Here is an 11925-nt window from a genome sequence, read left to right as displayed (position 1 = left end):
AGGACCCCAAAGCGCTTTACATATCCAGTCATCCACCCATTCACACACACATTCACACACTGGTGATGGCAAGCTACATTGTAGCCACAGCCACCCGCTCAGCTTTCAGTCATTAGACCGAGTGTAAAATGGGAAGTCAGCTTGTGACTGTTTGAATGTAAAGAGAGCCTTTGAGTTTGAATACCAATTCTGTCCACAACAAAAGCCCAGCCAGGCCACCCTAATCTCTCTCCTGGATAAGAAATGGTGCCAATCACCAAGAAGCTTAGTACCTCAGTTAATTAATCACTGTTACGCTCGAGCAGACATGGCTGTCATATTCATTACTCTGTCCTTCTCTTTGCTTCCTATTTAGGAAGCACTTACATCTGTTTATACCCCAGCCGAGCAGACTGCAAGATTAAGAAGTTAGTTTTAGCTGCTGAAACATACTTAATTTACTTTTTCAAGAGTGCCTAGAAAAACAAGTGAGACTATATTTGCCAAAGATAGAATAAATAATTTGCCTATGCACCACTAAATGAATGAACAAGGACCAAAAGGTCTTCCCTTTGAGACGCTTTTGCAGTAAAGCATCTTACAGGAATTTTTCATGCTCTGTGCTCAAGCAAATTTGCAAAATTTAAGTGTGACTTTCAAGATAGGAATCGTGTTTTCATTATCTAAGCAGGATCAGATCTAACAAGACCTAGGAGCTAGTTATAGCTTGATGATTTTGATAATTATGGCATTTGACTCATTACATTCCCATTTTAAAAGATTTTCTGGTATTTGTACCCTTATCAACGGGAAAGAAAAATACTCCAAATTAAAATGTATGAAATGGTTACTCTAACACTTGAAGTTAAAAGCACATTATGTGCAGTTTTGATTGAAATGGGGGGATGATGATGCCATTACTAATAAACGCCATCTTTTGAAACAGATCGTAACTTTAGAAGCAAGTTTGCAAATGCTTTTTTCTCCAATAAGCTCAGTGTTATGTGATTGCACACTCATACACATACATTTATCTTTTCTTTAAATAGCTTTGATATTATGTCAGAACAGACTGAAACTACGCCCTTGTCTGGAAGATAGTGAGGGCTAATGTTACAGAAAGGATTGACCCGCTTGACAGAGATTCATGTGGTTAAGCTACGGTTACACAGGCTCTGAAACAGTCTCCTTCTCTCATTGAACTGACCTTGCTTTTCGCCATCGCACAGCTTGAGTGGCATTCACACCATTGTTTAGATATCCAGATGCGATGGGGCCCTCACATACAGCCCCACATTTCATTTACAGCCACTTTTTTCTATGCAAAAAAACTCCACATGTGAGGAAAAGCTATAATCTTCAAGGACAAACCTAGCACAGCAAACAGTCGAGGGATATCGCCCCTTTTTTATGTCAACCAGTCTGCTGGCACCTGAGGGATTGCTGCTTGGTCCCAAAGGGATTTAGCAACCGCCAGGCAACATTTTGAACATAATAGCTTCCTGAGACCGGCTTGTTTATTCTGTGTTTACATTTGGAAAACAGTGAATATAGGACGTCTTAAATTATTCATTGCTTTGGAATGACGGAGATTCTGAGTTGACATATAGGAATTAAGAAGTGAGGATATTATGTGTTATAATATGTGTACAATGTATGCGTCAATAGCATTTTTAATGTCAGCAGCCTTACTGCAAAAGTTCTAAACTCACAAAATACTCAACAAAACATGCAAAAATCTTAGTTGTCACACATGTATCCGGTTGTTCAGTCTGACGTCACTAGCCGTGTCTGGGTCTAAACTCCGCTGCAGGTCCATATATCAAACGATCACTGTGGCATTACTGAGAGTTGAAAAACTGTCTAAAGTCTTTCATCTTTAATAAAATGATCAGCGTTCTGCTCTACCAGGTGTAACAATTGAGTTTAACATCCAGGCATCCATGAAAACGGAATTTATGACATTTAACGGAGTTAGAAGTTAGCAGGGAGTTAGCTCGCTAGCTTCTATCTAAATACAATATAGCATGTCCTGACTGCGGGGTTTTGGAAACAAATTAAACGTACAGCTCTGTATCACTTCCAGCATAAATGAAGACAGAAAACTAAACAGCAGTGACGTTTGTAGGGTTACTGAAGTTGGGCTAGCTGGTATATAATGATGTGCTACGTGACCGCTAGCGACACAGCTATGTTAGCATAATATAAACAAGCTAACTTTTTTTCCACTCGATAAAAGTTAACGTGAGTGTTCTCGGTGGTCAGGAACAAATGTAATCGCATGGCAGGATGCTGTAAAAGGACCAAACTTCAGCCAGGAGAACAACTGAGATAATCCATCCACAATACGAGGTTAGTCATTCATATACTGCTGCATGGGCTGGGCTGTAGTTACATCCTAAGGTTTTAAAAACTGAGCTTAAATAAATGATTAGCGGTAATAAAAGCCGAGGGAGGTCAACAGGGATCACTGACTGTTTTAGGAGCTTTTTGAGATCAAATAGAAGAAAATACAAACATTAAACATGTTAACAACACAAAAGCCATATTAAACGCAGACTACTTTAGGCCCGGAAGTAGGATTCGTCGCGTCATCACTGAACAACCGGATTTTCTCCCCTCAAAAGTTGGAGAGTAGCAACTGTGTAATCCACCAAATGCGCTGCTATCGTTGTTAACCTGATTATTGTGAAGGCAGAAAACAATTTCAATAACTGCAATTTTCCAATAATGACAAAAAATAGAAAAATAGAAAAAACAAAAATTTGCAGATGATTTTTTTTCATGCCAAATATCCCTAGGCTTCTATGTGCCCTACTAAAAATTCACTTCTTCAGTAGTTTGAAAGGTAATGCTGAAGTAAGTTGAAAGTTTAAAAAAAAATTCTTTAAGTAAAATTATTCCTCAATTTCATAAAAGACAGTAACTTATATAGTTGTCTAAAATAACAGTTAATAGCAAGCAATACAATATTATGATTTATAATCTGCAATCAGATCCACAACGAAGCATATGACATTTTATACATTTTGTATACATTATCAAATTTTGATACCATCTGTCTGCCTCAGAAGGATGATTGTGACTTGAACAGCAAGAGTGCAGAGTTGTGAATCTGAAAAACACACCATGACATGTGCAGTGTCTCTGAAGTGCTGCTAATGACAAGCTCCCATGAACTGGATATTAACGCAGAGCTCATTAGCAGCTGCAAGAACAAGGTCCAGCATATTTATATTAAGCATTGCTCAGCAGTAAGCAGTGCCCTGCTGTCAACATGCATTATTTCCATGCCAAGCCCTTGGACAAGCGTAAAAATAGTCTCAGATCAATTTTTGGGGGCTGTAGTCCTGTTCTATAGATAATGGAAAGGGTTTGTGGGAAATTTGGTCTTAATATTGAACATTTTTTATTGCTGTGTGTGAGTGTGTGTTTTGACATGAGTATACATATGTGGTGGGTTGGATGTGTAAGATATGTTAGCACTTTTCCTGTACTTGCTGCTCAGGCATATTCTTGGTTTTCATGCCTATTTATTTGAACACCTACATGCAGAGTCACTCTCGGTTTATCTGCCTTCCTCATTTTCTCTCTCTGCTGCCTGGAGATAAAGATAAGCTGATTAAGTGGGCCACATTGTGTATGACTGGTTAAATGATTTTGATTTCTATACTGTGGCAAATTGATTTTGGATTTCCATATTTGGGTGTGATGGCTTGTAAGATAAGCATTCTTTCTCTTTTAGCTAGACACTGTAACATTGAATCACCTACGTCGCTGGCCATGTGAGCATGTGTGTGGATCTCGGGAGGTGTTGATAAAGATGTGTAGTGAATATGGGTGGCATTGCTGTCCTTCTTATGTTGGCACTTGGCATCTCAGGGGTGCAGCATTCTGTCCTCTCGCTAAGCACACACACACACACACACACACTGTTCTCACATCTCTAACACTGTTATGTGTGAGACGCTGTTTTAAAGTGTCACTGCTTTTGTCACCTAATGAGACCAGTGTGCAGAGGCAAAGGCCTCTCCTACTACTATCCTGCATTTCACTTGCGTGATGTGCTACAGTCAGTAAGCCAATATGCAAGAAATTATGCAAAATTTTATTATATTGTAAATATGCAAATAATGTTTTTGTTTGGTGTCTGATCATAAAATCATTATATCCTGTCCTGAAAAACAGATGATTTGTAGCGCCTGCTACCACTTTTGTTATGTGCATCATTTCAATTTCATGCTAGTATTCTGCCCACAGAAGGATGTTTGTGATTGGAATGCACATTACCAGCTTATCCTTAAAGTAACAGATTGTCAGAGATGCCTGGTTTTATGTTAGGTCTGTCCGTTCTCTCATTATTTGACTGCAGTGCACTCTTTTCCCCAGTAGAGAGAGCTCAAGTGAGTTCCCACTTTTCTCACTGAGAGTGCACATATGCTGTAGTTTGTGGAGTTGCGGGGCTTGGTGTCCAGTCACTTTGACTCATTTGCCTTACTTCTATTATCCTGTTACTTCACATAAATAATTAAAGTTTCAGGCTGGATTTTGCTTTCATTCCATGCAATAAATCATCCTGATCTTTCAAATGTGACAGTTCTTACATGCAGATCCTGGTAAAGACTTGGAGGGGAAAAGCAGCAGTTCCTCAGTTAGTGGAGGATGGTCATGGTAGTGAGTCAGTGCTTTTTGGTCTCTGTGCATCATTACATCATTGTCTTTTTCTCTTGTACTCTTATAGTACTCTTTATCAAACATTTTTTGGCATTTTCTCTCATTAGTGATTAAAACAATGAGATTTAATACAGGTTTCATCAGATGGGTTGGGAATATTACAGCAAGCGTTCCAAATTATTCAGATTGTCTTCAAAATAGTCAAACCTGCCAATGACTAGATGCACTGGCAGGTGCTTATTGTTGTGACATTAGCAGATGTGTTTTGAAGAGGTTCATTTCCCTTCTTTAGCCTTGTTAGGGCACCTAATCCAAATGTTATTTTCTATCAAATCCACTTAATAGTTGAGCGGAAGCAGAGCTGTCTCCTTCCCTCCATTTCCATCTTTGTGTGATGTACCGTGATGCTCTGACATAAGTTCTCATGGGAGCCTTTCTTCTCTCCTCCCCCTTCAAGTTAAAACGCTGGAAGAAACAGCACTTTATGAAGGTCACACACTTTTAAATGCATGTGTACACACACACACACACACACTCATGCACGCACGCACACACACGCACAAACAAGCACAGTGTTAGAAAAAAGGCATGTGAGATGAAGGGAGTGGCACTCAACTGTAGAAGGCTGTCTACTGAAAATATGACTGATCTTTTCACCTGATTGATTTGCCCTTTGCACAGGCGTGTACTTGGTATTACTTCAGCGTCTTAGACTTGTGATTTTTGCCAAGACCCTCTATACACCTAGCAATCTTCAAAACTCTTTTAGCATTTTCAAAAACATCATTCTGATGGGAAAAACATTTTTAATTATATATTGTGAGGAAATATGAATTATTTTATTCTATGTCTCTACCCCTCTTTCTCCACAGTACATTAGAAACGACCTTTGACACGACAGTAACCACTGAGGTGAATGGGCGGAGTATACCTGCCCTCGCTGCACGCTCCTCCCCCATGTCCTGGCGTCTGGGCCAATCACAAACCCCGCGTCTCCAGGCAGGTGACGCCCCCTCGATGCCCAGTGGCTACGCTGCGCCCAGGGCGAGCACAACAGGCGCAGGCACCACCACAGGGCGCTATAGTGGGCACTCAGACCCCTCCAGGTTTGTGTACATTTAAGTAGTAAGCCTGTGGCTATTTTTTTCTCATTTTCAGTCTTTAAGACACGACACGAGTAACCCTCCCCCAAAAAATGTTGACCAGTGCAGGACAGTGTTTTGAATATTTATCTTAGGGCTATTTGTGATTTCAGTAACTGAATGAATTTTTGATGTTTATAGTCAAAATAAGTTGAATTGGTTTTAGCTGATCCCTCTGTGCCACGCTGTGGTGTGAAACAGCATTCTGTTTAGTTTTGCCTCCTACATTTATTCCTCCCTCTGAATAATGTAGCTCTCAGCCTTTTTATGCACTGAACACAGAGTTCGTAGATTTTAAACATGTTGCACCACCATGTAATCCATGTAAATTAAATACATAACTATGCTTTGCTGTATAAAGAAGAAATATCTTTGTGCACAATATCACTACCACATCATTTATACTCAGTAAAAGTCCACTTTAAAGGTCATTTGTTTGCTAACATGTGACAGATTTCCATTTCAGTGTGCAGAAATTCATGCTTAGTTTGTATTCATACAGTCACCAAGGCCTTACCTGCCTTTCTCTGCACATTAATACCAATAGCTTACTGTCATACAGCAAGGCTATGTATACTTTTTCATAGTAAAACCACACACAGGATGTTTCAAGTAATACATTTATGTGAACCTTGAGAGGACTCACGACACTGACAGATTACCTGAGTGAGAATGGATGAGTTTGTGTCTTCTGCAAGTCATTACAGCAGCAGGCTTCTGACCTTCATTCGCTCAATAGCAATAAATGACTTAAGCACGTAGGAGAAAAGGCTTTTCACATTTCACCCACACAATCATGTGAGCACACACTCCTAATAGAAGATATGCTGTAAAGAGAAAACTGTGAGGGAATGGTAAGGATGAGGTGTGATGTAGCAAGGTATCTGCAAGATTAAAGAAGAAGAACAGAGCAGAAAATGTAACAACATGTTGGGAGGGAAAGGTGATTAGCTGAATTATTAGCTTAATTAACTCAGTGCTAATGGCCCCCGTGTTCTACCAGCCGTGTCTGATAGCTATCTGGAAGTTGCCTCACATCTTACCGCTCGTTCACTGTCAGGTACACAGAGACACAAACTCGCTTCTCTATACCGACTTTCCAAAATCCACACACAGTCTTCATGTTCATTATTCAGATTAGCCATCAGACAGCCAAGGTAGCATCTTCCTTTATGTTTAGTTGACATAATTTGCTTCTTCTTCACTTAAACAAAGACCTTAAAGTGTAAGAGCCACGAGTTAAAAAAGAATAACTTTCTAAAGCAAACTGAAGTTAAACGTTTATACCTGTAATTTGTTCTCCCCTCACAGATACCTTACAGATGGCAGCCTTCATCTGTATGCACGGAACACCGGCCGAGCCTCAGATGCAGCTTCTTCTCGAGACGTATCCCAAAGAGGAAGCAAAGAGATGCAGGGTGACATTGACAGGTGAGGATGGAGACTGTCATAGCTGCCTGTTTTTCTGGTGCCTGTTTGATTCATTTGTGGTCCACACCCGGGAGTAGCTCCGGTTTCACACTTTTTGAGATTCATGCAAGTACGTTGTTAATATTCAAATTTGAACACAGCTTTTCACATTCCACTTTTGATTGTTGGCTTTTAGCTGATGTTTTCCTCTCCCGAGCATCTGGCTGTGAATTTGATAGCTTCGTTGTCATTCATTTTCAACCATAGCCAGGTGGGTGTTTGCTAAGACAAACCCACTGGACTGTGCTTTGCAGCCAGTGATGCATGTGCGTGTGAAAAAAAGCAATGTGCTGTGGTCAGAATGGCAGAAAGGTTGGCACCATAGCAACTGCAGCCATATCATATTATACCTGATTGTATCTGTCGGTCAAAGCATTCAGCACAATGAGCATTATGGAGCTAAAAAGCATGAATATCTGGGTATATTACCCAAAACAATTAAAGATATTAGATATCAGTACAAAGTTATTAAAGCTAAAGGAATATATAGGCTTTTTAGGATACAAACCTAATAGGATACAAAGTCCAGAGAATGGACAAGTGACTAAGGCTACGTCCACACGAGCCCGGATAGATTTGAAAACGTCATTTACGTCTGAAAACGCTCCGCGTCCACACTATCGTTTTCAGTCGTTTTCACAGAGTTGTGCGTCCACATAGAAACAGCCGAAAACGCTTACGTTCCAATCCTGTGCATGCGTGGAATGCAAGAAAATTCGACCTGCCTCATTTCTGTCTGCCATTTATTTACTTTCCGGCTCTTTGAAACGTTGTGGCAAAATGTCATTCCTGGTTTTTAGATGTGCCTGGCATAAAAACAAAGGGTAAGAAGGAAGTAAGAAATATGTCCTTCAAAGGTTATACAAGTCTGCTGTAACACCATCAGAGATTTAAAGGGGCGAAGGAGGGTTGGCGATCGATTTAAAGCTGTCAGGCTAAGATTGTGATGACAAGCCATCAGAGAGACTGCTGGGAATTGACTGATGCAGTGACATTTCCCAGTGTCACAGCTTCAGCTTCTGTCAAGATTTTAATGAGTGGCAGCGTTTAGTAGTCCTGTGATTTTAAAGATTATGATTCTGTTAATGCTACATGTACATGGTTACACTAGGCAGATTTACACAATGTGACGCATGACTTGCAGATACACGGTGATATTTTGCTTGTAATATGTATGTTTTCTGTATATGATTCAGTTGTTTTGCAACCCAGGCAGTTTTTCCATTTCTTGGTTATGTGCTCAGCCTCACAAGCTTGTTTGTTACAAGCCAGTCAGTCAAGCCAGTCAGCCCGAGGTGAGTTTGATCATATCTGTGATTGGCCAAGCGGCAAAACATACTAGTCCTGACCAGAGGTTCAGAATAGGAGATTAACCTGCCCCATCAGTCTCAAACCGATTGACCTATCAGATTTGACACTGAGGCAAAAAGATGTCTTAGGATAAGAATGAAAATGAACCAAGCAAACTGCCAAGGCTCAGCTTCACCCTGCATTTTATCTCTGTATTTAAATATTTTTGCCTAAACTGTCTCTCACCTTTCCTTGACTTAAATCCAAAAATGCTGTGCTCTTTTGAACTAAAGTCAGCAGTAGCACTTTGGGCCTCAGGGGCGATGAGGAAATATTGATGCCCGCAGGCTACAGACTCCCAGAAGGAAAAGAATTTGAACTCTGGAACCCTGTTTACTTCATTCCTTCCTTCCTTTTCCTTTATGAAATCAAGTACATGCAGGCAAGCATATACACAGAAATGCACAAAATGCATGCCTCTCACGTGTTATTGTCAGTAGCTAGGCTGTCACTTCCCACGGACACATGACGAAACTCAGGGGGCAAATCCATTTCTCACTCAGCTCTACATTTCAGCCTGGCTTTACCTCTGTGGTACAGCGTGCTTTTCCATAAAGCCCCTTGGCTTGAAGTGAAATGAGTAGAGGATGAGGCCCAAGTTTAAATAATTTGTTCACTGACTTTAAACAACTTTTTACCTCAGATGTGTAAGCTGGCTTTCTAGGAATGACGAATGCAAGAAAAGTATTTGATCTCGCACGTTTCATGTCCAGCTATCTTGATTATAACTGCTTAGGAGGTGAACATGCTGTATCCATGAAATTCTGCCTGCCCTGTAACTGGCAGCTAGTGTATGATACCTTTCTGTCTCAAATGTCCGTCCAACTGCTCTTTTGTCCAGGTGAACATACTTGGCTTAAATTACTTGGCTTGGTCATAATTTTAGGTGATAATTAGTGCATTGAATGACTGTTAATATTTCTTCTGCATTTATTATCAAAGTGTTAATCAGATTATATTTTTAATTTAATATGATTTCCAAACTATTACACTCTGTTTTCATTTAACACAGCATCCCAATTATGGAGGAGATTGGGTTTTGACTTTGAGAAATTCTTAGATTAGAGTCTGGGATTTAATCCGTCTCTGGCTGATAGTTTGATAGTGTAAGTTTACTTTGGAACAAATTATTTGTTCACAAGAGATAACTGTGCATTTATTGTTCGTGTTTTTTTATCAGCAAGGTAAATAATTTGTGGCCATTAAAATTCCCCCCCTCGTCCTTCTCCTTTGGATTTCCTTTCTGTCATAAGTAATAATTGGAAAACTGCACACACAAGGACACACACTTACACTCATGTCTTTTACACCACCTCAAGCATGAGCACGGATACAAAAATGCACATTACTCTCTCCGCAGTTCTGCTGGCAGCAATAGACAGGGTTCCTCAGAGGCAGAAAGTGGAAGTTGGTCTGTGTACGTAAACTGAGTTCCCACGAGGCTCGTTATGTTTCGTGCTTTTTACAGTCCATAACGGCTCCCCTGGCTGCCATCCATGGCATTTTTATCCCAAACCAACACAGCCCCTCAGGATATGTATCTAAATGACTCATCATGGCTGGCAGGTGACTGAAACCATCTGGGACTAGGACCACGTGGACTTAATGTTTACTGTAGTGGTCATGACATGAGATACTGTATGTGCGCATCTCCATTTCTTTTTAAATGAGCTGTGCCAGTGTGTCTATGTCTTACAAAAAGACAAAAGATTAGAAGAGGAGTTTTATTTTTGAGTGCTTTCATCCTCAGTATTAGGACAGAGCCTAATTTTTAACCAAGTGTCATAGAACAAAGTCAATAAGCGTCACACGTACAGCTGCTTTTGATAGTAACTTTATGGTTTCCTGCAGGTGACATTGTGGTTGGAGATATTTCAGGTTTTCCGCATGTGGATTCCAATCCCACTAAACTAATAATCTGAATACTTTAATAGAATTTCTTTGAGATTAGCACAAGAATTCATTGGGACTGTAGGTGAAGATTTTTTTAGTCAAAGGTCAAGGTCACTGTGGAATTAATTAATGACAATTAATAACATTTTACAGTCAGACAAATTTGGACAAAAGGCGTAAACTGCAACTTGACTGGCTGTCAGAGGCATCCAATCGCAAGGTAGTATTCCAGTGATTTCATCTGTGCTAGAACCGAGTACCCTGGAGCCAACCATCTGCTTGAAAACAGCTGAATGACAAAAGCTCAGATCCCTCTTCTGATCAGTCTGCTTCAAAACAATGCTGAGTTTAGCCTTGGCTAAAAGCACCTGCCTAAAAATACCTTCTTGTTATACAACATAGATGAGCACATGCTCATGGCTCTGCTGTCAAGAAAAGACGCCCAAAGAGAGTGTTTTGACACCAGCAGGCTCCCCGCTCTCAGTAGAGACATGAATAAGTAACAGGGCTTCTCTTTTAGCATCCCGGTGGCTCGAGTGTGTTGCCATCTCTTTCTCGCAGCTGGACTGTGGCAGCTGGCTCTGCGTTTTTTGGTTGTCTAAAGCTTCGGGGGCTTGGAGACAAGTTTATATGTGTTGAAAGTGTGCTGTGGTTGTGTTGTCCATGCTTCACAAAAGAAAGCTTGTTGGTGTACTACATTTAAGTGTATTTAGGTTTGGGTGTATGTGTGTTTGTGTGCATGTACAGACTTCTCCATATGCCGTGTGTGCTGCTGAGCAGCAGGATTCGGCCTGTCACTCCGCGTAGCAGTGACAGTCGCAGAGAAGCCGCTCTACTTGTCTTTGCTGTCGTAAGCAGGGAAGAGATTTAGAGGAGAAGGTTTTTTTACTACCAATGACAAACGCAGTCATTATATAAGTCTCTCTCATTGATCTCTTCCAGGGGCCACCGCTTAGGAAGAATATATTTGTATTGCACCTGAAACTGGAGCGTCTCAAAGCTTCTGCTATCTAAGCTTTCTAAAGTCTTCTGGCAACTGTCAGTTTTTCAGACATTTGTCCTTTTCAGTATTTCCACCTCAGTGCACACCGGCTAAACTTAACAAATTGTGATAATTGGGACATGCTTTATCACTGATTTGAGTACCCAACTGTGTGTATGTTATATTAGATATATTTCCCCTCAAAAATGGGCAAATTGTGGCCCACACAACCAGACTCTAATTAGCCATCTCTTCATTCAAAGATGCTCGAGGGAAAGTTTCCCTGTTTTTGGACGCTCCGTTTTCCTCCTGTTTCCTGTTTCCTGTGTGTGTGTGTGTGTGTGTGTGTGTGTGTGTGTGTGTGTGTGTGTGTGTGTGCGTGTGTGTGTGTGTATGGCAATAATAACTTTTCTGTGTGGAACTTCAGGAAGCACA

At 40.6% G+C, this 11925-nt stretch overlaps 1 protein-coding gene across 1 annotated transcript in view; it reads left to right on the top strand.

Moving 5' to 3' along the window:
- The window catches only part of nav3 (neuron navigator 3), a 206524-nt gene that overhangs the window by 124884 nt on the left and 69715 nt on the right, over positions 1-11925 (top strand). The window contains exons 11-12 of the mRNA XM_042212662.1: positions 5526-5759; positions 7107-7227. Coding sequence (XP_042068596.1) covers positions 5526-5759; positions 7107-7227 — 355 coding nt within the window. The remainder of the gene's footprint in view (positions 1-5525; positions 5760-7106; positions 7228-11925) is intronic.

The sequence above is a fragment of the Haplochromis burtoni genome, unplaced genomic scaffold, assembly GCF_018398535.1.
Source record: "Haplochromis burtoni strain Fernald_Lab_line unplaced genomic scaffold, NCSU_Asbu1 Contig_385, whole genome shotgun sequence".
Lineage (NCBI taxonomy): Eukaryota > Metazoa > Chordata > Actinopteri > Cichliformes > Cichlidae > Haplochromis > Haplochromis burtoni.
This window is presented reverse-complemented; position numbering and strand designations above follow the sequence as displayed.